The 25,732-nt window shown below is 36.7% G+C and overlaps 1 protein-coding gene across 1 annotated transcript in view; it reads left to right on the top strand.

The window, feature by feature from the left end:
* The window catches only part of LOC147072673 (RNA-binding protein MEX3A), a 148,906-nt gene extending 123,388 nt beyond the window's left edge, over positions 1–25,518 (top strand). The window contains exon 2 of the mRNA XM_085945777.1: positions 24,477–25,518. Coding sequence (XP_085801903.1) covers positions 24,477–25,375 — 899 coding nt within the window. The 3' untranslated portion in view covers positions 25,376–25,518. The remainder of the gene's footprint in view (positions 1–24,476) is intronic.
* The last annotated feature ends 214 nt before the right edge of the window (positions 25,519–25,732 follow it).

Genomic DNA, 25,732 nt, shown 5'->3' with positions numbered 1-25,732 from the left:
CTCTTTCTCATTGCAAAGAAATCGAAATTAGATTACTGGGCGCTTTGGTCGAGCGATGGCGAATATCGCTCCCATCAACATATAATATTATTATTTAAAATACCCGGTTAAAAACACATATTAGAATTTGTTTTTGTATATGAATTAATGACTACGGTAATAGATCAGAACACTTAATTAATCAAATATAAATTAAATACTCATTTAAAAAAAGTCTTTTCGCATAAATTGAGTGGGTGGGCGTGCACCGCTCCAGCGCTCTCAAGGGAGAATCGCCACTGATAGCTAGTGTCCCATTTAAAGGGTTCCTCTATTTTTATTATTATAGAAGTCCTGCGTGCTCGACACTCTTTACTTATAAATAATATATAATCATAATACTCTTTGGCTCTCGGGTAAAATTGAAAACGTGATATGGCAACTCTGAAACATAGCGACCCGGAATAAAACAAAGATGGCAGCGTATCGAGCGGTAGGGCGGGAAAACCACGCCGGCAGTCAAGAGAGGTTTTTGAATAAATAACATATTATTTGGCTCGTGGCCTATTACCGATTAATAAAATATAGGTGTACAAAAAAGGATTTCGTTATATTATAATGTTTGTTTGTTTACACGTTGACGAATTAGGATTAATCAGACATTCTATTTATATATATGTATATTACTATGGGAAACATACTTTAATGTGTGTTACAACCTTATAAGAAATATCGTTTAATTTTAGTACTTACGTAGGTATATGTGTTATAAATGCACGACAAACCTGTCGTTCAACTGTCAGCTGAATATTGCACAGGAAACCGAAAGGAATTTTGCCATTTATCGATTAAAGTTGAACAGATAATCATAATCAAGATGGCGTCCCTGATCGAACTTGGTTATTACGAGGAAGATGGAACCGACTAAATTTGCTCGTTATAAGCGTTGCTGGTTATATCAGAGAATAGGTATTTATAAATGAGCGGTGACATAACACGAAAAGTTGCGATTCAAACGAAACTACACAATTAGATTTTTTCTCCGAAACAACCATGGCATTCATAAACTACGAAAGAAGTTTATTGTAATGAACGCTGGTAGGTACCTACTCACTTCAGCTTGGATTTTTTACATGAAATGTCAACCATATGAGTGGATACTTTTTCAATGATGTCGGCGAAAACACCAATTAGGTACTTAGATCAAACGTAATCCGATCCAGGCGGCATCGGTCTACGGTCGGATTTTATTGCTTAGGGTAGAAAATGTTTTTAAACGATCGACACATTAACAGTTTTAAGAAGAATTTTGACGATATTTTTGCTCGGTATATCCAATAAGTAGCTCGTTATAAAAGTGAATAAATATATGGAGAAAATCATAAACTAAAATGTCAACGAATGTTTCGTAACAACCAAGTTGGACTCATAAAATTTTCCAACATTTTTTCAAAGTACTTACCAAAGTACCAAATTAGCTTATTTTCTCAACTCGTTTGTCATATTACTTTTGTCAACGAAAGTTGGTAACACTGACCAGTTACCGCATCAACCTGTCTTGAACTCATTACGTATAAGCTCCTTTAGCAGTCAATTGCAGCCGCTGTTAATAGAAAATAATCCGGAGAATAATATTATTGTTCGCGAGCGAAACACACCAGCGTCGCCGATCTGCCGACGTCGCCACAGTGCATGCGCCTTAGTGCAGCGGTCAGTGCACCCGGCTCGAATCGATCGGGGGTGTCGCCGAGCCCCCTGCCAAACCCACCCCCTGAAGTGCTCCCCGGAATCCCACGCCCGGGGTTGGTTTTTCCGCACAGCATAGGCGTGCAGTTATAACGCAATTATAACCGCAGTTTGTTATCAAGGATAAAATAATAAATCTAATAATGCTCGTGACGGTTACTGAACGATATTGAAACGTAAAGAATTACGGCAGTTTAAAACGAATTCTGATGGAATCGTCTGATAAATAATATAAATTATAATTATTTTGAAAGATATATATATATATATATTTTGTGAGTACTGAGTCCAGAGTACTGAGTCACTGTATATATAAATCCATAACATCATTCTGTCACATCGCTTACATATATACAAAAATTACATAGATAGAAAAAGGTGATTAAGAGTTTGGCAGTATCTATAGTGAACACGGTAAAGAAGAAGTTATTAAAGTGTCAGTAAAGCGCTATTTTATACGGAGTCGAGTCGTGGACCCTGAAGGCAATGGGACGAAAGGCAATTGATGCCTTTGAGATGTGGTGTTGGCGCCGAATGCTTCGTATTTCTTGGATGGAGAACAGGACGAACCAGTCAATCATCCAGAGACTGAAGATAAAGGAACGGCTCTCGACAATATGTCAGAAGAATTCTGCAATTTTTTAGACATATTGGAGCGACCAAGTGAAAGAGCTGACTGGGGGCACCATCCATTCTGCCCTGAGAAGGATGGAAAGTCTTGGTCGCTCAAAGGATGGCGAAATTCAAATGTGGTCACGATCCTCAGCCATGAGTGTACGACCAAGAAGAAGAAAGCACTATAATGGAACAACTTAGCCTTGAAATTGCGCAGATAGTGATATCTTCTACTGCGCATGAATTACATAGGATAACTTTAATTATTGTTAATTATTGCATCGTTTTGTCTCGCTCGGCGTCGCTCTAAATATGTCATATTTTCTGTCAAAACTATCGAACTTCGCGCTTATGTTATACGTTTATAATCGCATGTTTTTATCCATCATTATCATTCTTGACACAACTCTCCGCTCAGATGGCTTCGCATCAAAAGCCTTCTGGACTGGATGAAATTTTGATGGTCTGTTCTCCCTCGCGTTTGTGACGTGCGTCATTTTCATTATTTACACCAAATATCGCTGTCAGGATCTTTCACCTAAATATTATTGAACGAGCTTTGAAATTATTTAGTTTTTTTGACTATGTACAATAACGGTTGCTGGGAATATTCCTCCTCGTGGATTGTGCCAGATTTCTCAAGTCACACTGCGCCCAGAGTGCACTTCTGATGAACTTATAAAATAGTATACTTACCTACCGGCACGATAATTTTTAATACGAAACTATGATTGGAACCTAGTTTGAAATTCGTACAGCAAAAGTTTGACTACGTATAGAATGATTAACTTACCTACATATTACAAGGCTCGATTCTGTATCGATGTATAGTAGTTAGCATCATGCGTTTTAGTGCAAATTGGCGCTGCACATTTTAATTGAATTATAAAATACATCCTGCCAATAATTTCGATCGCGGTCAATTCACTTAAAGCTTTCAATATTCTGTAAACTTCGTCAGTTTTGCTGAGTGCTCCTTAATTACGTTATTTATGAAGGCTATTTATAAATTTATTCAATAACCATATCAATTATTAGGCCTTTTTCAGCGTCACATGGCCATATCAATTCAAAACAGGATTAATAGTCAGCCCATCTTTTACATTTAGTTACCTGAACCATTTTTGGTCATAAAAAAGCAATATTGGTACAAACTAATTCCAAATACATAATAATTAACAATCTATCTTCTTCTTGGTAGTTCCTTGGTAGTAGTAGAGAATCGTCAGCACCTTTGAAGTTTGTCATCTTTTGAGCAACTAAGACTTTCTTTCCCTCTCAGTCCTCTGCTTCTCTCAGGGCAGGGTGAATGCTGCTTCCAGTCAGCTCCTTCTCTTAGCCGCTTCATCACGCTTTCCTGGAGGACACCCAAAACCACTAATCTCTCCAGGTTGTCCGATATTAATAAAATATCGTGTAATTTTATCGATTAGTGGTTTAGATATAGAAAAAATTTGCGCTTTGCCGATGACATAGTAAATTTCTCGCAAGACTCAGAAGACCTCCAAAGCAGAATGCAGGAACTCTCTGAAGCAAGCAACAAAGTAGGTTTGAAAATAAATGTAACAAAGACGACAGCCATGTTCAACTGCTTTCCGGGCCAAAAGGAGATCCTCATCAATGTTTCCTATGTAAAGTGTTGCCCACCGAATGGCACGATTCCCTGTTTGATGTTTTGTTCATTTATAATTATCTATGGACAAGACATCAAACAGGCAATTGTACCACTTTATTTCTACAGAAGTAGCTGTAATAAAATTGAGAAGAGTACCACAATTTCAATATATAAAAGTGATTTAATATTTCAGTTCAGTTTTTGTGATTAGTAAGGTTTGGCACTACGCATCCGGGATCGTCCCGTAATTAATGGCCCTGTCCTGAATCCCGGATGAAGCAGTCGGGACACAAAATGTTCCGGAATTTTAGAATAGTATGATTGGGTAATATCACTCTGTAATATCTATTTACAATTATTTTTTGTGTTAAATGTGTTATTTCACCAGACGTCCCGAATACTAATGGGACTCCACTACCATCGTCGGAACCACCAGCGGATGGACTCCAAAGCGGGATGAGACAGCATTCAGTGGGCACGATTCCTTCTTTAATGTTTTGTTCGTCAATAATTATCTATGGACTAAACATTAAACGAGCAATCGTACCATTGATTTCTCCAAAAGTGGCTGTAATCAAGTCGAGAGGAGTAATACAGTATACAGTTTCAATATAATATAAAAATGATTTAAGAGTATACATAAGTGAAACGGTTAATAATTTTCAACAATAGGTGGGACGAAATTTCGCATCATCGCCGAGCGGTATTCGAGGTGGGAGCACGTCGATTTTTTTTTGTGATGACGTCGTAAGAATATATCCTTATATTGTGTAAAGATGACTAAAAAACGTTATGCCTGTATTTACTCGAAAAAGCAAACATGTCAATGAATATATTATTATTACTAATATAACAATAAACATAACACTAAATGGACGCATGTTGAATTTTTATGACAAATTATGTTCCGTTCGGCACGCGTCATTAGCACAATTCGCGCGTCGCATAGTTACGATCTTTTTAGACCATGCCTCAGCTAGGGTATAGCCTTAATAAAAGTGATTAACATAAACGTTACAATATCACCAGATGAAGTTAACAGTGTGTCAGTACTATACAGTGTCGATATGTCATTGATTGTGCGCTCATTGTTTTTATAGGTACATATTATATAATATTATGAATATTTGTCTACTCCAAACAGGTTTCCTCAGTCACAATTTTACTGTACAATCTATTTCCTCGATATTTCTCACGTAGAATGCCTTTTATGATTTCATACTTCTTACCACTTATTCGCATTTTTTCATTAGCTTTTTAATTTTGAGTATTATATTGTTATCTTATAGGTTACCTTTCTTATTGAGATGAGTAAAATAGTTCTTTCTAATGTCTAAAAATGTGTATTACTAACTGTTATGCTTTTAATTGTCAATACTTAGCGGATAATAACTGTATTTAAAAATAAACTTACTACATTCTATATAAAATGACATTAATATGGACGAATCATCTGGGAATAAAAATGACACACACTCTTTTGTCGGGTCTGCCGAATGGCCATTACAATAAAGGTGATATTGCTATAAATTCCCGATGCTTTTAGTCGTTCTGCCGAACGGTTCGGTTCGAACGGATTCGCTCAAATGAACATTGACACTAGAAACACTATTCTAACGCCATTACAATAAAGGTGATATTGCTGTAAATTCCCGATGCGTGATATCGCATAATGGAAATTGCGTGACGTCTACCTATACATGTGCGAATGTCGCTGTGCGTGAATTTAATTGCTAGCTACTGTATTGAGTGCGTTGTCCATTAATAATGTCATTGAAATTATACTACTATCTCTTCATGATTTTATAACGATCTGGCCAGGCTTAGTTTAGTTAATATGTACCTTATAAATACAAAATGTGAATGTTATTTTAAACCGTTATTCGAATAATAGCCTGTGCTATTTTTATTTACGTAATAATATATTATAAGTAGATTTCTAAGACGTTAAAATCAACCTTGTTACCAGCAACCATTGAGATTTTTCAACCCTCGAATATGAATGTAAGGCAAAAGGCATCATTAAAAATGAAACGCTGACTGGTTTTCACTCAATAAAATGCTTGCAAATTTCATTTGTATGGCACTTTACGTGTTTATATTATAAAACTTCTGGTTGTTGCCAAATCGTATGCAACGGATACTCGACATCGCCATAATTCAAATGGATGCATTAAAATATACAATAAATCACTAAACATACACATTAATTTTACCGCGTAGAGCGTGACACTGCATTTATCCTTAGCGATAGGTAGGGGGGCCCGCTTCACTATGTGGGGCCCACGATCATATGTTCTACAATCTGTAGCATTCACAGTATATCCACCATTTTAAAATGTAATTACAGAACTTTAGTGTTGCTATTCTGTATCTCTCTGCCACGCATCGCGTCGAGAAAAGTTGCATAATTCGGATATACCTATTTCCAGAATCTTCTGTTCAAATATGGCGAACGAATTGCATTATATCTCACTATCCTGTGCGAGTCATAATTATATCACCAACGCGTTCAGCGTTTGGCGTTCTTTTGACTTTTTAGCTACTCTTAAAAACCAAGGAAATATTATCAAGACAGGAAATCCACATCGTACACCGAAACAGCTACACTTCGAAAGATTTCATTATTATTTTGTCCAGGTCTTGATTGATTCGATGTCGTTGAACTCGGATATAGTGCAGTATCTTTCGCCATCAAAATTCTAATCTTATTCTCATGGTCTTCCTGTGCAACTGAGTTGTATTTTACGTGGTCTACATTAATTCTCCCCTGCTTATAATATCTATTATGTCTTACCTATATTTTTTCTATATGGAAAAAGCTCCAAAGCATAACATAGTAGTGGCTATTTAAAAAAATCGGTGTGTGTACTTATGTACGCGCGTTAGAAATTATACTTCTTTGGCGTAACAAAACAAAAACAAAATTTGTGATAAACTAGATTCTTCGACTAGCTCTTAATTATCTTGCTAAATTACACACTCGAGAAAAAGGACCGCTTATTGGAACGCCGTTGGCTTATTTCTATACACTTTAACTTATATTACTAAATTATATAATGGTGTCTCGTTGTTTTTATTTTTAAAGTACCAACTGTCACTCTGACGTTTAATCGTTTGTTTACGTAAGGAATTGCAAATTGTCGACAATAATAAATTCGCTGCCTAGACAACGGAACAATTCTAAACTATAATATTATACAGTATAATCGTCACGATTACGGTACCATACCGTGGCGTAAAGGTAGTGCCTGATAACCGAACAATCGGTGGTTCGAATCCAATCGAGTGTGTTTTTTTTCGTGTGAAAAAATAAATTATGTGTTACATGTCACACGCTAAAAATACACTGATCTGATTTCCCTGAACTTCAAAAATATATAAAATATAGAAATAAGATATCTATAATTAATTATTACACATGACGTGATTTATCGTAGGACCGCCACTGGATACCGACTACACCCTTATTCTAATATTCCTATAATGCGAACCGTTTTTCAAACAACATTTCCTTTCTGCAGATATTACATTATATAAATTACAACTGTCGACTTGCGGCAAAGAAAACTATGTACATGGTGTCTATTAATGCTTTAATGTACTCATTCGTCATCGCTTGTCATTGATGACAGGGTGTATTGGAAAGTTCTACAATATTCCATCTTACGCAAATTAATTGATTGGATTCCGCGTATTATTTTGGGTGTGAAGTGTTATTATCGTGATTGATGGGGTATGAAATTTTATGACCTTTTGGCATTATTTATTTATGCCTACATTCGACCTATTCTTTTAGGTCGGCCAGTGGTGCAAAACTTATTTAATCCATTTTCAGGGAACGAGTGTCGCGAGTAATATAAATACATACATATCGTATACATCCGTGTCCGGAAACCTGTAAATATGCAGTTCGTCGTATCACACTTCACCGTGAAATGTTGTATCGGAAATTTATATTGCCGTGTGTTAAAGACCGCCCAACCTCTTTGGGTCGCATAGTACTGACATAAAATTCATATCTGAATAAAACACGGTTCTTGTCAGTTTATTTACACTTTACAGGAAGCCAGCAGCAAACAGTTTTTGAAAATAGCTGATATACTGGCTTATTTTTTTGAATTTTGCCAAAATCAGCTATGAAAATTGAATTAATGTTCATATTGAATCTAACATAATTGGAGACCGTATAGTATCCGATCATCTCTTTCCGATAAGAAAGCTCATGGCGAACAGTGCCACGGTGAAATGTTGTACGTACAATTTACATGTAAACGTATACACATCGACCACTCTGCATTATGTACATATTTGCAATGAAACTCAGTGTCAGCGCTAGTGAGATATTGCATACTATCATCATTAAACTTTCTCTTTTAGTATCTTCAATAATTACTATTTTTCAACCAGATTTAAATGATACACCAATTTAATTATCATATACAATTGGTTGATCAAATCAATGACATAAATAAATATGTCATAAATAAATGTCATAAATTAAACTTTATTTTTTACTAAAAACCTTTACCAAATAATTATTACGCTATTATTTTAAGCTTTATTGTTTTGCAATTTTAATTTATTTAAATAATGGGTGGCATGCAGGCCGTGGGTTCTGTATCGCTGGTTTAGGTCAATGGCGTTCAATCTTCTTCAGTTTGGAAGCCTCATTGTTACCTTATGTTGTATGGCGATCCACTCACGCTTAAATCTACAGGGAAATCCGTATACAATAGAATATTATGAAATTAATAAAGTTAAATAATCGCTGGACGTTCGCCCGTACATCCATCTCGTTTATGGCAAAATTCAGGTATTGTCTTTTTAATGTTAGTTTGATCCAAACTAAAGACGCAAGAGTTGAGCGGGGATGACAAACAACTCTGTTATTCAACCTGTAAAGGCAAGCTTTTTAAAATTTGGTAGAATTTTACAAATTATGCGTAAAACACGCAATATATTATGTAATTGATTACTAGTGTAGGTTATATGATTGATAGTCTTGGATATTTAAACTAAAGTTTTTTTAACATTTTGGTACAGTCACTATAATTCGTACACGCAACATATTATTCTGCAGCTCAATGGTATAGCATATTATTACATCCTTTTCCTAATCACCTTAGCCGAAAATTCTGGAAAATTATAGTATTCAAATGAAATAAAATGCAGCCATGCATTATTAATAATATCTAATATTACCTACGTATTCAAGAGTTCATTGTAGGTAGGTATAATGTCTTTTATTCACGAATAAAATCATATTGTGATCCCCAAATTTTTTTAGTTGGCAGAAAATTTGAAACATTTAAATTTGTGGTTTCATAATATGTATTTTGTTCGCAATAAATGAAGGTGGTGTTTGGGCATAACCTTATTTTTTGATCATTTTATGTTAATAGTAAACATTGGGTCACTGTTATGGCCCCCACAAAGGGGGGCCGACAGGGCTCTAGCCTGGGGGCCCGGGCTCAGGAAGGGTCCGGCGTGGCGAATCGACCAGATAAGTGATTTCAACACACATCACAAATATACAAAATCATAATACAAATAGATGAATTCAAATATACAAAAAACACTAAATATGGATACATATTAATTTTTAATTTTAATAACACCATTTGGAAAACGCTACTGTAGAGCGTCACATTGCCTTTACCTTTTGCGATAGGTAGGGGGGCCCTCAAAGATCCTAGCCTGGGGGCCCGCTTCAGGATGTGGGGGCCATGGTCACTTTATAGTATTATCTTCCATTTAGTGATAACCTGATATCTGTACTTCATTTGAAAATGCTATAAACGCCATGGTAGATAATGATAATATATGATGAACAAACACAGCGGTTAGTTTGGTCAAAACATGACCAATGACCTTATCATATTTTCATCACTAATAAATGACATTATTTTACAAATTACTGGAATAATTAAAAATCTAATTATTGTTATATTTTAAAAGTCATTCTCAATGTTAAAATTAACCGAGATTTATGGGGGGGGGGGGGGGGGCAATACAAAGTTTAAAATTGCTCTCCTGTAATGCCTAAACAACATTAACGTTTGCATATTTCGTTCAAATTATACTCATTTACTTCAATATACAATAATCATTTTACGAGTTTACTGCATTCGAAGTATCAGCAATAACTGGCACTACCATCGAAGTTCACAGTTTCGTGACTAGTAGTAGGCCTTAGTTGAACGCCTGCAAAACTGACACATGTTAAGGTACGTAAAACGGTTTGTTCTACAAGACACAGCTAATAGAACTTTGGTTGGAAATCACTGTGTTTACCCATGACATGGCGTCATATTGGGCGAAGAAGGATAACATCGAATACAGCAGAGTGGTAATTTTCCTTTTTTGTGTACCTCACCGTTGATTGTAATTCTTTTAATATGTCTCCAATGATCCGTTTATTCCGTTGTCCAAATAGCTAAAGGCCTCTTCTTTGTCAAGTATCGAAATTGTTTTCTTTCCAAGTTGTTTTCCTTCCTGGCTATCTGGCCAAAACTCTTGTTCGACAGCAGAGACTCACGTTTATGGAATCTTTAGCATGCACTCCTATCACAAAATCTCAGTAGCTTCCACTGAGAAGGATTGAGAAAATCAGATGTCCATTTTTATAAATGACTACTTATAAATTAACATTTTCTTCGAACCCTGTTGTATTATTAGTTATTTAAATTTTCCCTCGAAATTATCTATGGTACTCCTATAAATAAACTTTGCTATAACGGCATGAGTCATATTCAATGAATTTTTAAATACGGCCTACCCCTAAACTCGCGGTGCGAGAGGTATAATGCTATTTTAGTGGTAACAGTAAATGAATATTATAATGGGGCATTAATAATATTGCAATTAATACCAAGGTTTTTCTTATATGTATAACCATTTACATATTGCAAGAAATATTATTTTTTTTACTCGCGAATGTAATATTTATACAATGTTAAAATTAACATTAAAAATTCCATTTTTCCATTCCAAAAATTTACACTAGATTACTGCTGTTTTCAATCACCCTTACGTCAATTTATTTATTCGTGAACAAACATTCGTATTGGGTAATTAAAATAAAACACAATGTGTACTTAGTATTTATTATAATAAGATTTTTTTATGATTTTACCAAGGCTTTGACTGCGACTCGCTGTCATATCGCCTCTTATCTAGAAGAGGATCCGCCGATCAGGCCCTTTACTCCAATTCTGTTGAAGAACTTTACAATTCTGCCAAGCTCTTCCGTTCTACCCACCGCCAGGGCACCTTTCAATTCGTCGACATTATCAAAGATATCCGCAGTTCGCAGCTGTACTATGTGTCGTTCATATTTAGGGCACTATACATGATGTCTTCCAAAACATCACATTCATTGCAGAGCTGCAAATCGCTTCTTCCCTTGAGGACATCAAATCTTTTACCCATTGTGTGTCCTGTTCAGTATAGCCTAAGCTCATTTCTCTTCAAATGAGACTCTACAAACTATTTTTTTTATTCAACGAATAATTCACAACATTTAAGTATTGAACATACGTAATTTTGAAAACACTTCTGATAAAATATATTATAACCAATAGAAAAAATCTTTTTGAAAAAAGTAACGACACCCCGCAGGAATCGAAGAACTTGCATCTCTCGGGTATCGCGCCCATGCACATAGAACAACTATGCTAAAGGAGTCGTGACGATTTTTAACTAATGGCTTTTAATACTCACTGAAGTGCTTTCCAAATAGAGCTACTATTACTTTTTCAAAAAGGTTTTTTATAATTTAAAATTTTGTTAATTTTGACGTGATAATGTATGGTGCAGGTGGCTTATTTGTTTAAGCATATTGGCCGGTATCCGATGGATGAGGGCTTGAGTCCGCTTGACACTTTCTAATAGGGGATGTTTCTAAGGTGTTCCGAATTGTGTATTTATTATTATAAAATTAACTACAAATAATGCATTTTAGGCACAATAGTTACACACTGAAGGGTGTATAATATGCTACACCATGGTGTGGTTTATTTTCTTTTGCGACAACACTCATTGAATTCTATTTTCGTTACAGTTTTCCTATTTCCGCGCCGTTCAAGGTTTCACTGTAACCGCTGTTCGTGCGTTTTCGGCCGGCGTTCGCGTGCCGTCGTTTCGCCGTGGTGCCCACGTGCACGGGCGAATGCACCCCTCTTGCCGCCACCCCGCGGGGTGGACAGGGGTTGACAAACCCTACCCACCCCTGTCTGTTCGGTTCCCGACGTTCGTTGTCCCATTAACCGGTGTCGGCCGGCTTTTGGGCCCTCTTCTTGTTTGCAGCTACACCACACTGCGCAAGTCAGCCAACATCTACGGCGATGCTTTGCGTCGTACATAAGGGGCTTTCCCGCGTTATTTTGCGGCAATGCGATATTGTAACGCGTATAATGATAGCTGCGTAATCGTAATATACAGCTCTCAAAAAATGAGGAAGAAATACTTCAATTTAGTTGGAAATTTACCCAACATTGTAATCTCGCGATGAACGTAACATATACAGAATAAAACAAACGAATACGTTAAATATCAAAATATTGTAAGTATAATAAACAAAATAGCGATTCACTTGTTTATAATATCCAATGTTCTTTATTCAAAATAAAATTAATGCTATCAATATTTTGTAATAGACAATAATATGACTTCTAAATACTTGTTTTTTTTAAATGTTTATTTTTTTTAATACTAATAATATGTATATTCAGTCAAGTCAATAATATAACTTCTAAATAGGTACTTATGTTTTTTTTTTGACAAATACGTAGAATATACCATTATTAATTCGGTCACATTGCATTTTACAAAATGATAATATAACTTATATTAAGGCTATACTTCAGCTGGGGCACGGTCTAAAACGATCGTGACTACGCGACACGAAGATTGTGCAAACGACGCGTGCAGAACAAAACATAATTTATCATAAAAATTAAACATGCGTCCATTTAATGTTATGCTTATTGTTCCATTAGTAATAATAATAATAATATATTCATTGATTTGTTTTTTTTTTTCAAGTAAATGGGTAACGTTTTTTAGTCATCTTTACACGATTTAAGAATTAATTCCCCCGACGCCATCACAAAACAAATTGACGTGTTCACAGCTCGACTATCGCTCTCCGATTGGCAGCGAGTCCGAAATTTCGTCGCACCTATAGTTGAAAATTATTTTCCGTTTCACTGAAGTATGCTCTTAGAGGAAGAGCTGGCCATTTTGAGTTGTAACACTTGTACCGTAATATAGACTGGTCTCTTTACGATATTGGATGTACGTGAACTTTGTTTCTACTGCGTTGCCGCTAGAGGCCGATAAATTCTCATTCCATGGCTTTAAAAAAGTTCGCCACAAATATAAATCATGTCGCCCTTTTTCCTTTTTTGACAGCCATATTTATACCCGCTGCGCCACCATCGCGCCCGAGATATCTGAGGTCAATTAAAGATCGACTTGGATTAAAACTTTAAATGTAATTTGTCTACAATTTCACAGTAATTAAGTTGGAAGATTTTAAATGTTTGCGTGCTTGAATAATCTGTTTCCGATGGGATGCAGTGAAACCCAAAAAAAACGCGGCATTTCGAGATCGCTTTTTTGTAAAGCAAACAAACAAACATCAATGAATGTAACAAAATGATGATTATAATAAACTGTTTCTTTTATTCAATGAATAAGACGCAATATTTCAGAATGTAACATTCTATATAGGTACTGAATATAGGTACATAATTTGAAAACATTTCATGCATATACACACTAGAAAAAGTTCAAGTACGTTATAAAAATTATATAATAGAGTAATCCGCGATGTCGGTTAGTAATGCAGGAATTAATTGATACCTACCTTAATTTAATATACTAAAACCTATAGCCAACCTTATAACACAATTCGATAAGCATTTCATGTTACAACTACTATTTAAAATCGTCGTAATTATCTAAGGCGCCCGTAGTTTAATTGGTAAAACATATTGGCGTGAATCCAGCAGATACAGGTTCAAGTCCCGTCGGGTGTCGTATTTTTTCTACAAAACGATTTTTCTAGTGTGTATATGCATGGTAATATGAGATGTTTTGAAATTATGTATATTTAAATAGGATTATTTTTTAAAAATACATATTATATCTCCTATTTTTTTAAGCCAAGACAAACGAAATGTCAAAAGTTTATGTTGAAGTATTGGAGAAATGAAACCAGTAATCGATGTAATTATTGTATGTAAAGATCTCTGGACGTTCTAAAACAATTCTTGGCATATTCAAGATATCATCATCAGCCTGAATTTATCCACTGCTGGATGAAGGCCTGTTCAAGCTGCTTCCACTTCTCTCGGTCCAAGATATAAGTGCGTTTATTATGTTCAATGTATTATTATTATTATTTGAATTCGGACCATATCGCTGGCAACATGGCGAGTTCATTGCCATTTTGACATTGAAGTAAATGTGGTCCATGTTTGGGTGTTATTTTTTAGTATTTCATTGGAAGTAGCGATGTTGTTTTTATAAAGGCGTAAATATACACACTTGAAACTACATTTAATTTCAGCAATATTTGCGGGTGTGCACGTGCTTTAGTTCAAACTTCCATTGTGCATGGACAACCTAGATTCGGTCTTAATCGAGCTATCACGAGGCTCGACTCTCTTTTTTACGTTCTTTCTAATACAATTGCCCATGGGAGAGAGGAGCATGGCCCTCACATCCTGAAGCGAGCCCCCAAGCTAGGATCCTTGGCGGCCCCCCTACCTATCGCTAAGGATAAAGGCAGTGTGACACGCGGTCTAATTAATTAATGTGTATATTTAGTGTTTTTTTTGTATATTTTAATACATCACAATTACAAATTGTATCGTACAACCACATAATTTTAAATAATAATTATTATTGAAGAAACATAGCGCCTTTTTTGTGTTTGTGCTTATTTCACTTATCTGGTCGACTCGTCACGCCGGCCCACCAGGCTAGAGCCATGTCAGCTCCCCTTTGCCATACTGCCATGTGAACTTAAAAAATAATGATTCTAGTTAATCATCATCAGCCGGGGTCAATCCACTGCTGGATGAAGGCCTTCCCAAGCTTCTTCCAACTCTCTCGGTCCTGTGTCATTCGCTGCCACGTATTTCCGCCGAACTTTACCAGTTTGTCAATCCAGCGGCTTTTAGGGCGACCCTGTGGCCGTTTCGTGCCCCTTGGGTACCACTGGATGACGGCATTTGTCCAGTGGCGTCCTTTCAGCGAGCAATGTGCCCCGCCCATCTCCATTTCAGCTGTTTGGCAACGTCTATTACATCGCGTACTCCTGTCTGCTTCCTAACCCATTCGTTTCTCTTACGGTCCTATCGCGTGATGCCCAACATACACCTCTCCATGCCTCGCTGTGCGACTCTTAGCCTTCGGACATCTCTCGTGTTGAGGGTTCACGTCTCGCAGCCATACGTGAGCACGGGTAGCACACATTGGTTGCACACCCTACCCTTAAGTACGATTTAACATCAAACGTGATTCTAGTTAATAAATACAAAAAATTAAGCTAAACAATACGGGCTTATTATAACAACTAAGCGAAGAGATCTTTACGTTCGGAAGAAGACACCGCGATCCTTGGTACTACCGATGTATATTGGTCTAGACTAGGCGCCAAAATATAAAAACTTTCAAAACGTAAATTGCAGCGGTCTAAAGTCAAGGCGGGTCCTCCGCTGTTGAAAAGCGGTGAAAAACTTTTGCAGTTTTCACTTCTACACTTCAAGGTCGCGCCGTATCGATGTCACCGGAAACGCGCGGCGTGTTTGTCACATTTTCCACTCTGCCGGAAGCGCTGGAAAATTTGGATGAGTGCCGTTTTGCGAAATGCCAGGCGGAATAATAACGTCACCCGTCGTGCGTGTCTGAAGGACGTAAATCAAATAAAATATGGCCGCTGCGATTTTGAAATCCACGCCAAACTGTTGATCGAGACGTCAAGGCTGTAAATTGTGTTTATGGCTTTATTCAATACTATGTTTTTCAACGAGTCTAGGGGCCTAACGCATTCTATGACATCGACATTAAGGCTGGGGCATGGTATAAAAAGATCGTAACTATGCGACGCGCGGGTTGTGCAAACGACGCGTGCATAACAAAACATTATTTGTCATATAAGGCAAGTCCATTTAATGTTATGTTCATTGTTATATTAGTAATAATAATGATAAATTCATTGCCATGTTTTATTTTTCGAGTAAATGCGTAACGTAATTTAGTCATCTTTACACAGCTTTAGTATACATCTCAATTATCGCTCTCCGATTGGCAATGAGTCCGAAATTTCGTTCCACTTATTGTTGAAAATTATTTTACGTTTCACTGAAGTATGCTCTTAAGACGAATCCACAAATGACTTTATCTACTTTATAACAATTAATTTAATTTCTAATTGACGATATTTTAATACTAATTTCATTTGTTTTTTGTTTTTACATCGCCTTTTTATGACAACCCCTCCATTGGGTGCATTTCGAGCCACGCTTTCAATCGGTTCGCGATGCATTTAATTCCCCCCATTTGAACAGTGTTTTTAAAAAGAATGCGCGTTTTTAATTCTCACATCTCTTCGTACACACGTAACTTTAAAACTTCTACTGCGTCAATAAATCGTTTTACCAATATTTTGTCCACTCTGTCATTCCATCCCTTCTCTCCCGTGATTCCTCACCGTGACGGGGAACCACGAAGGCGTTTTGTTAGTAGTAGTAGTGGAATAATATTATTTTTAAAATATTACATAATATTGTGGACGTACAGATAGAAGTCACTAACTCCAAATACACAGTTATGAGATAATCAATGTTTTGTGTTTTTGGTGTTATTAAAATGGTTGTAAAATCTTTATGTTCAATAATTTTAAATCGTACTTATGCCAGACAAGCAGCATTACTTTTTCTATACAATGACATTAAAATCTCAATTTCGCCAAAACTGGAGTTAATGACTTCTGCCTGTAGGGCCACGATATTATGTGTATATAGTGGATACAAGTATAGTTAACTCATAATTAACTTATATATCAAACTAATTATAAATATAATAATTCGGCCATTTTATTTTCTTGATTTTGCTAATTTTTCGATGAAAATTTGATAAAGATACATTTAATGAAATATATTTTTTTCCATCTTTATAACTAATTAAACATATAAATTTTTTTTATTCGGTCTCATTAAAATTTTGTTATTAACTCTCTTGGGTTACCTACGACGTAGCGTGATATATATATTAATAATTATATACACTTTGCAATCAATACATCGATCACAAAACAAAATTTGCGCATTGATAAACGCCGAATAAAAGTGTTTACCACAAACCGCATGCATTGTTAAATTGCTTACGGTGCTACGAGAATTGCCTCTACGGCCGTAGCTACGTAATAAAGCTCGCAATTCGTAGCTCCGTAGCAAAACTTCGAATTTTAGCATAGCACCTACCTAGAATTGCGTAGAAGCCTTTCCTATATGTTTTAAGTTAGTATAAACATAAACAATGGTAATTTAATTTATACATTGTTTATCTTAACGTACCATATATTACATATACGTGTTTATATGTTCCCCAAAATTTTGTGTAAGTTCTTTGCTAAATATTGTCTTTAAAATAAATGTCACCCCTTTTAATAGTCGATCGTTTTATCAGTGTCTTCGCTCCGACACTTCTACATGAAGTCCTCTACAAACATTTAAACTTTAATAAGCACGGACGCGGCTTTAAGATGGTACGATCTTTGAATGTGGAAAAATGTAGAATAAACTAGAAAAAAAGTTAACAGAATATGTAGTTTTCAGTATTTAAGTCTGTTATGCGTGCACACACGATGGCCGCGTGGGTTAAGCGTCGGCTTATAGCGTCGTGGGGTCCCAGGTTTCAATCCTTGGTCTGGCAAATACACATTGTTTTTCAATTTTTGTGTGTGAGTCAGGGTATGGACCAGGGAACTCAGAAATAATGGGAACTGAAATACATAACGGGTAAGGCGATAGCAGGTATTCGACTCGAGTAAGGAAGAATCCGGGTTAAATTTACACACGTTTCAATAATACGTTTTACGTCGAATACTGAAAACTGCTCTCGGTTTATGCATTTACGCTCATTTAATGTTGGTATATTACACACACCATTGCACGTGCATAATGCGTGCTTTATTTTCGTAGGACACTCATACATTCAAAATCCTTCTTCACCATGCGGCGTATTGAATATGGCCTATCGGTATTCTATTTATTATCTGTTCTGTGGTATGGACCTAATAGGTTGAGCAAGTGGCTGACATCCATTTCTCGTAAAAACAAAATCTGATCCATATCTCCACTCTGTGGAGGCCCACATGATCTTATTAGGATCAGACATGGTCGAAGTTATATTATGCATTAAAGTTTGTCACGTAAACGTACTCGGAAGTGCAGGGTTTATAGGGATATTTTCGTACGTTCTCGGTAATCTTCGTGATAGTCGAATGGATCATGTCTAAAAAATATGAATTGTTCCAAGTCGGTCACGACTCGGGGAACAACTCGAAAGTGAGAATCTCCGTGTTGGTCACCTTTAGCCATTGACATACTACTTTAGCAGACAATTCCAATCCCCTCTGTCGTGTTTTTCTTCCTTTACTATCCAACCACCTATATTACTGTGTATTGAGGAGGGGGCCTCGTGGATGGTTGGTCTTGCATCTTTAAGTCATGGTTTCTTTAACCTTAACGGATGAATCCAATTTAGCGTGTCAAACGACACACTACTATACAACGCATTTATTTCGTGGTAGTATGTATAATGTGACCATAGGTCCCGTTAAAAACGGGACCGTCCAGTTTTTAGGTAGTCTATCCTGTTGTCCCCAAGCGCAGCTTCAGGACGTCGAAATGTCCCGTTTTCAGAAAGAAAGCAACCCATCGTAACAATTTAAAAAAAATGGCGCGAAAAATCATGAAAATCGATGGAATAAACACAGTTGCAAGTCGCAGTTCTTAAAGCAATGTTAATTACCAAAGTAAATTTTAAGAAATCTTGCCAAGAATTTCATTCTTATTTGAAATCAAAACCAAATATACTTTGATCTTCAGAAAAATATAAGACCACACAAATTATTTATTTTCACGTGTTCATCCCTGTTCTTTTCATTAATTAATAATAATTATGAAGAAACATAATTTTTCTTGAATACAAATTTTCCTAAAAATTGGTAGATGTTCTAAATAAATGGTCACGTTAAGTATGTGGTATATTCCTCGCCACGTGCCATCTACATCACATACGGCAGAAGATATTTCTCAATATTTTATATTCAAAGAAATCTATCTAGTTTTGACATTTTCGTGTTTTTTCATGAGAATATAAAATATTATAGTAATTACATAAATTAATATATTATTATTGGCAGGTGCTAATAATTTCGTAGTGCAAGCATTCGACGCCGTCGCCTGGAGCGTCCGCTATCGACGCTTGCTGGCGGGCCTCTCGTCGCGCCGCGGCGTTGCCACATTTTTGCCGCATTGGCCCGCAGCCCGCCCTCTCACCGCCCCGCCGCCCCGGCGACCCCGCCACACAACCACGGCCTACTCCCTCATACCGCCCGTCACCATGGCAACCCCCGAAGCCACCCTCTGCCGCCGCATGTGTGCCATTTTTTACGAAACTCTTGAAGCGAGGGGTTTGCGCTTCACCCATGTACCGGCGAAGGTGTTTGATGAAGGGTTTCACAGAATGATATGGATCTATTCGTCGTTGTCGGCGTGAGGAATGCCTCAATGGTGTTTTTTTTTTGCTATGACGTTTCCGCGATTTGGGAAAAATTGTGTACTAAAGTGATTGGATTACTAAAATAGAACACAACCATTGATAGCGATTCTGGAATATTATGGAAAATAGTAAAGGGCCCAAACCCCCGTAAATTATAATCACAGCATCCCATTAAATTAAACAGTACCAGAAGTTCATAACATGAGTGTCATTTGGTATTCACCACGTACCAATAAGGCATCTTTATATGTAGTGAATACAAAATTGTATTAATCATGAAGTAAGTAAACCAGTAAACGCTGCATCTCTTGAAGAAGTAAAAAAGTATTAGAAAATCACATATACCCGTCATTAAATTCTAACGATGGTAGAGTGATGCAAACCATGCGATGAAAAGGTTTATGTCTTAATAACGGTCTGGTCTTTTACCAAAATTACCTAACAAAACCGTCTAAATGTAGATATTTAACTATTATCAATATTGAACGCGCAGTATTATGGGCAGAACACATTAATAAGAATGTATAAATGTAAAAGCCATCGCCATGGACAAAGGTTTTGAAGCAGATTACTTTGTGACGGCCAGGTCTTATAAAAAAACGCGCAGAATGTCAAAATTTAATACATAGTAGGTATTATGTTACGTTACACACTATTGAAAATAACATTCTTTGTCAGGTGTTTTAAGTTTTTCCCATATTTTTCCACATTCGATATCCGTAGCCTGAATAGGCAGTTCCCATTAATATTGACGTCACCCGAATGCAGAACTATTATAACTCACATTTGAAATATTTTGCAGAAGAGTTTTTTGAAACAGCCTACTTCAGTTATTTATTATTTTTATGGACAAGTGTATGCACCATTTTTCTCATCAATAATCCTACTAAAATATGATGTATCCATTTTTATCCATAAAGGTAATAAATAATTTCAGTAAGTTGTTTCAAAAAACTCTCCTCAAAAATTTCAAATGTGAGTTATAATAGTTCTGCATTCGGGTGACGTTGTGTTCTCTGGTATTATGGCGTAAATATTGCAAGTACATAACATTATAACCCATAGTTCATGACTTGTGAAAAAATTGTACAACTTAAAAAAAGGTAGCCAAATTGTTGTATTCCCTGGTAACAATATACTCAAGAAAACAGGTGTTATTTAATACCTACTTATGTTCCTTTGACCATCAAGGCCTTTTCTTTCTTTTTAGGCGTTTATCGAGTTTAGTTGTAATTTCCACGGCGTTCATTCCGTTTTGTTTAACAGTGCCCATTCGTGTCGTTTGCCCTAACTTTTCCTTCAATTCGCCATTAGTTCGTTCGTATAACATTAATTATTTCTAATTTAATATATATTCATGCTTATATGTATAGACCACTATATGGTAGTATTTTGCGTATCAAGGTGTATGTATACTGTTTATTATACATACATACACACGCCTACATGGTGGTTATGATAATATCCTTTCCAAAACAACCTAAAATATATATGATGGCATTCTGTCCTTTTTACAAGGCAGCAATTATATGAAACTAAATGTACACTTACTATGTATACAAATCACTTACAATCACTGAGCAGATTTCCCTGATTACATAACCGATAACCCAATGTATTAACTATCTAATATACATACCGCAGGATATTTTTACAAACACTTACAATTTGCAATATTATTTTTTATTCTAGCTTCACCACTAGTTTTAATACTTGTTTCTTTATGTAGTAATAAGATTTTTACGTTATTTTATTGAATTGATTGTATTCAGTGTTACTGTGCATCTACTATAGGTGAGCATAATGTCTGAAGATGCCAACAGGCGAATTCCCCGGTTCCGGGTCGCATAAACTACTACTACTTACTACTTATTAGAATTCTGTTTACGTTTTCTGTCCCGCTCAAACACCCAATATAATCCGAATCCAAAACCCGATACACATGTAGTCACATACATACTAATGCGGTATTAATACATGTTGTATTCATAATTATCCTTTTGATCTGAAACCTCCACAAATAAATTCTTCATCGTTTCCTCACGGTTTCAAGACAAAATAACAAAAAAAATGGGTGTCATCGATTTATTTTTCGAGATACATATTGCATTAGTGTGCGTAGTTGTTTTACGCGTGTAGTGATGGCACAGGGGCTGCGGTGAGGAGGCGGGGAACCCCACTGGTTGTATTATGAAATGTCATCTTGCAGGCAGTCTTGAGTGACGGAATGGATGGTAAAGAACAACGATTTTACATCGTGATTGTACGTGAAGTACGGATTAGATTATAACATAATACAACAGGTGGTACGTTGTAAGATATAACCGTAACGTAATAAATTGTAACTCGAGGAAAATAAAATTATTCGGTAATTTGTATCGTGAGCAGCGGCGGCTGGTCTAACATCATGCAAGTGCACCGCACTGCTGGCTTACGTTGAAAGTAAGAGGTATTTATCTACTATAAGAGATGCAATCGTTTCTTAAAATAAATCCAATAAAGATTTAAGTAACTCGCAACATGTTTTATTAAAAATATAAAATATACAGGTAATTTCCCAAATGTCAATAACGTTTTGTCAAATCAAAAATAAGGCCGAATTGATTTCATTTTTCAATAAGGTAGGTTTCCAGCGCACCCTCAAAAATTACAATCCAAAAAATCACCGGCCGCCACTGATCGTGAGCAAATTCTATCCTATTACTTGGGCGGGGCTACGCCGTAGACCGTGTGTAGAGGCATCTTACCGGAAACGCTAAAATTCGATTTATATTTATTTATACTCTATGTACACGGGCAATTTTGCGAACATCCGGTTTGCTACGTAAGTTTGCAGCCTTGACTTTTGGCTTTACCCACACCAGAGCTTTTACTCGGTACCAAAGCTTATTGCGCCTGAATACCCGTTCCACGGCAACCGTTTTCGCTTCTTGACAGTTAGATGGCCGTTTTCCTGATAAGCAGGCGCTATTTCTTATTCATAAACGTTGTTTATTTTACGCAATGGTATTGTGTACTTGAGACGTTTTAGCTTTTTATTCCAAGCTATCAAATGAATATAGGGTCCGTTTATTCAAATGGAAGTGTGTCTTTTAGGTGGATTGTGAGTTTATTGAAATATGATACTTATCGATAATATAGAGTGAGGTTTCACAAAGATAATCTAATATAGTCAAAATTGGTAGCTCAACATCCTCATCCTTCTCATTATTAGTTTTATCATTTTACTGATTTAATTAGGAGGGTACCTACACTTCGTTGTTATTTGAAATTATAATATTATATCGAGTGCTTAAAGTCAGACAACGTTATCTACAAAAAAGTGTTTTTTTTTTGAGATAACGTTATTTTACATTTACGGCTACATGATAGTCAAACAACGTTATGTCAATCATTTCTAATTTCTTATTAAATCGTCAGTAAAGTTTAACGCTAACTACATAAGTAACCCTTGTTTTCATATTTTTTTTAAAACTATCCCTATAAATTTTAACATCATCATAAGCAAGATAAATGTACAATACACAATAAATTATAAAATATTAACATTAGGTTTTAAATAAACATTTCCCTTGTTAAGTAACAAGAATCTAAAATAAGGATTTTTGGCTCTCCTGTAAAGTTGCACTTTTGTAGATAGTGTTGTTTGACACTAAGCCCTCGATATATTATGTTATGTTGGGCGCTATGATATTTAAAATGTATGTCACAGAGTGTTTGAAGATGGACCGCTAGGATCCTCAGTCAAATGGGACAATAAATACGAATCGAGATCTGTATAAATAAACCATTTTATGTATGTTTTAATAAATATACGAGTAGCATTTAAATGGGTGTTCACTAATAATGTGTCGTTTTATGTATTTTATAACCACGTTTTTCTTAGCTCGTATTCTTCTTTGTCCGGTGGTTGTTTATCCAGTACAAATCTTGCAATCGATTTTTAACTAACTTCCCGACTAGCTAGACATTTGAAACTTTTATAATATACCAGAACACGATGCCAATGCATTTTTTTTTAAATACTTTTAGCCATCTTAAGTAGAATTGAATTCATTTTCAGTTAATTCTGTTTTGTATGAAGAGTTATTTCGGAAGAAATCCGTACTCCAATCCACTATTATTGGTTGCTAAGGGGGTGGTCCTAGCAAATAAATTATTAATATATACGTGCGTTAACTACGGAAATCAAAATGACATTTCAGCATTCTATATTATTTGTTTGTTGCAAAATAGCAAAAAAAATGATTTGTTGACAATTGCCTTATTTGTCCTAAATTATTAATACATAGAATTATCAAGTTTATATGATTCAACAGAAAATTTAAAAACGTGGTATATAAAAAGTTCTTTTTATCTTGTAATTATTTAAGTTTTAAGCATTCACGTTTGTATAAATAACAAAAATCGCTTCAAAAACAGTTTTTATTAAAAAATGTGTATCATTTCTAAAAAGGGGGGTCCAGTCCGAAAAGTGAAACTCTGTTCTTAATGGATTAAATAATTATTACGTTTGTAAAAATACGACATTTATCCTTTGATTGAGGACCGTATTTAAGGGCAGTTTTATATAATTTGTAATCCCCGTTAATTCCTTTTAAGGCTTGTAGGAACATTAAAAAAAATATTCATTTTACGATTGTTGTTTTATCGTTGTGGATTTGTATTTTCAAATATAAAGGCGTATTTTTAACGGGAGTTTTTTTTTTGTTCGCAGGTTGCAAGATAAAGGCACTCCGGGCCAAGACTAACACTTACATAAAGACACCCGTCCGCGGCGAAGAACCCGTCTTCGTGGTGACTGGTCGCAAGGAAGACGTTGCCAGAGCCAAGAGGGAGATCCTGTCAGCAGCCGAGCATTTCAGCCAGATCCGAGCCTCCAGACGGTCTTCCGCCGGAGCGCCCCCCGGACCTCCCGCAGCAGCCCCAGGACATGTCACAACTCAGGTCAGGGTCCCATACCGCGTTGTCGGCCTTGTCGTCGGGCCCAAAGGAGCCACCATCAAACGCATCCAGCACCAGACTCACACCTACATTGTGACCCCCAGCCGCGACAAGGAACCAGTCTTCGAAGTGACAGGCCTACCGGAGAGCGTCGAAGCAGCTCGCAAAGAAATCGAAGCACACATTGCAGTTCGCACAGGCGCCGGCGGCGGACCTGGAACGGGTGCATCAGAAGATCCAGAACTTCTCGGCACACTTTGCCGCGGAACCTTCAGCGCACTTCTCGGCAGACTTGACACTGCCCCTGCGCCAGCTTCTTGTTCGTCGGGAGTCTTCTCTTCGTCTGGATCCGTGTCGTCAGGATCGGGGTCTTGCGCACCGGGCTTGGCATCCATTTGGTCCCCGGCAGAGCGCGAGCGTGATGAAGGATTGGGGGAGTCCCCGAGCTTCGAAAGCCCGGCTGGAGTTTGGTCTTTCCCCGGAGCGAGGCCGTCGCCATCAGGGTCCCCCAGGGGTTGCGCGCTTTGCGGAGAACGCGCGGTGACAGCGGCGCTGGTGCCGTGCGGACACAATCTCTTCTGCCTGGACTGCGCGCGTAGACTGGCGGCGTCGGGAAGACCTTGCCCAGCGTGCTGCACACCGGCCTCTTCCGCTATTCGCATCCTTTCCTAAGCGATCTCCGACGAAGAGTCGCTAAACCCCACCCCTATATCCACTGCCTCCCCTATCCCTGTTTCCCGTCTTACCTCTCCATCACTTCCTTTTTTCCGAGGCAACCCTCGGATATCTCATCTCATTCGTATATTTTGACTTCGTATTACCTATATTAATTATGACTTGTTCTTTAAAACGTATTTTATCGATTGTTTTTTATTTTAATTTTTACTTTTTCCTCTTTTTTATGATTTTTTCTGATTACGTGTATTTCGCCGTGATTCTCTAAAAAGGCTGATCGATATGGCAATTCTCGAGAATTATTTAAAAATAAAAATGAAAAAATCCAATAATATAATATAATGAAAAGTATAA

The sequence above is a fragment of the Rhyacophila brunnea genome, unplaced genomic scaffold (assembly GCF_057557595.1).
Source record: "Rhyacophila brunnea isolate RB1 unplaced genomic scaffold, BYU_Rbru_1.0 scaffold_19, whole genome shotgun sequence".
NCBI classification, from domain to species: Eukaryota; Metazoa; Arthropoda; class Insecta; order Trichoptera; family Rhyacophilidae; genus Rhyacophila; species Rhyacophila brunnea.
The sequence above is the reverse complement of the archived record's forward strand: the minus strand, read 5'-3'. Positions and strand labels throughout refer to the sequence as shown.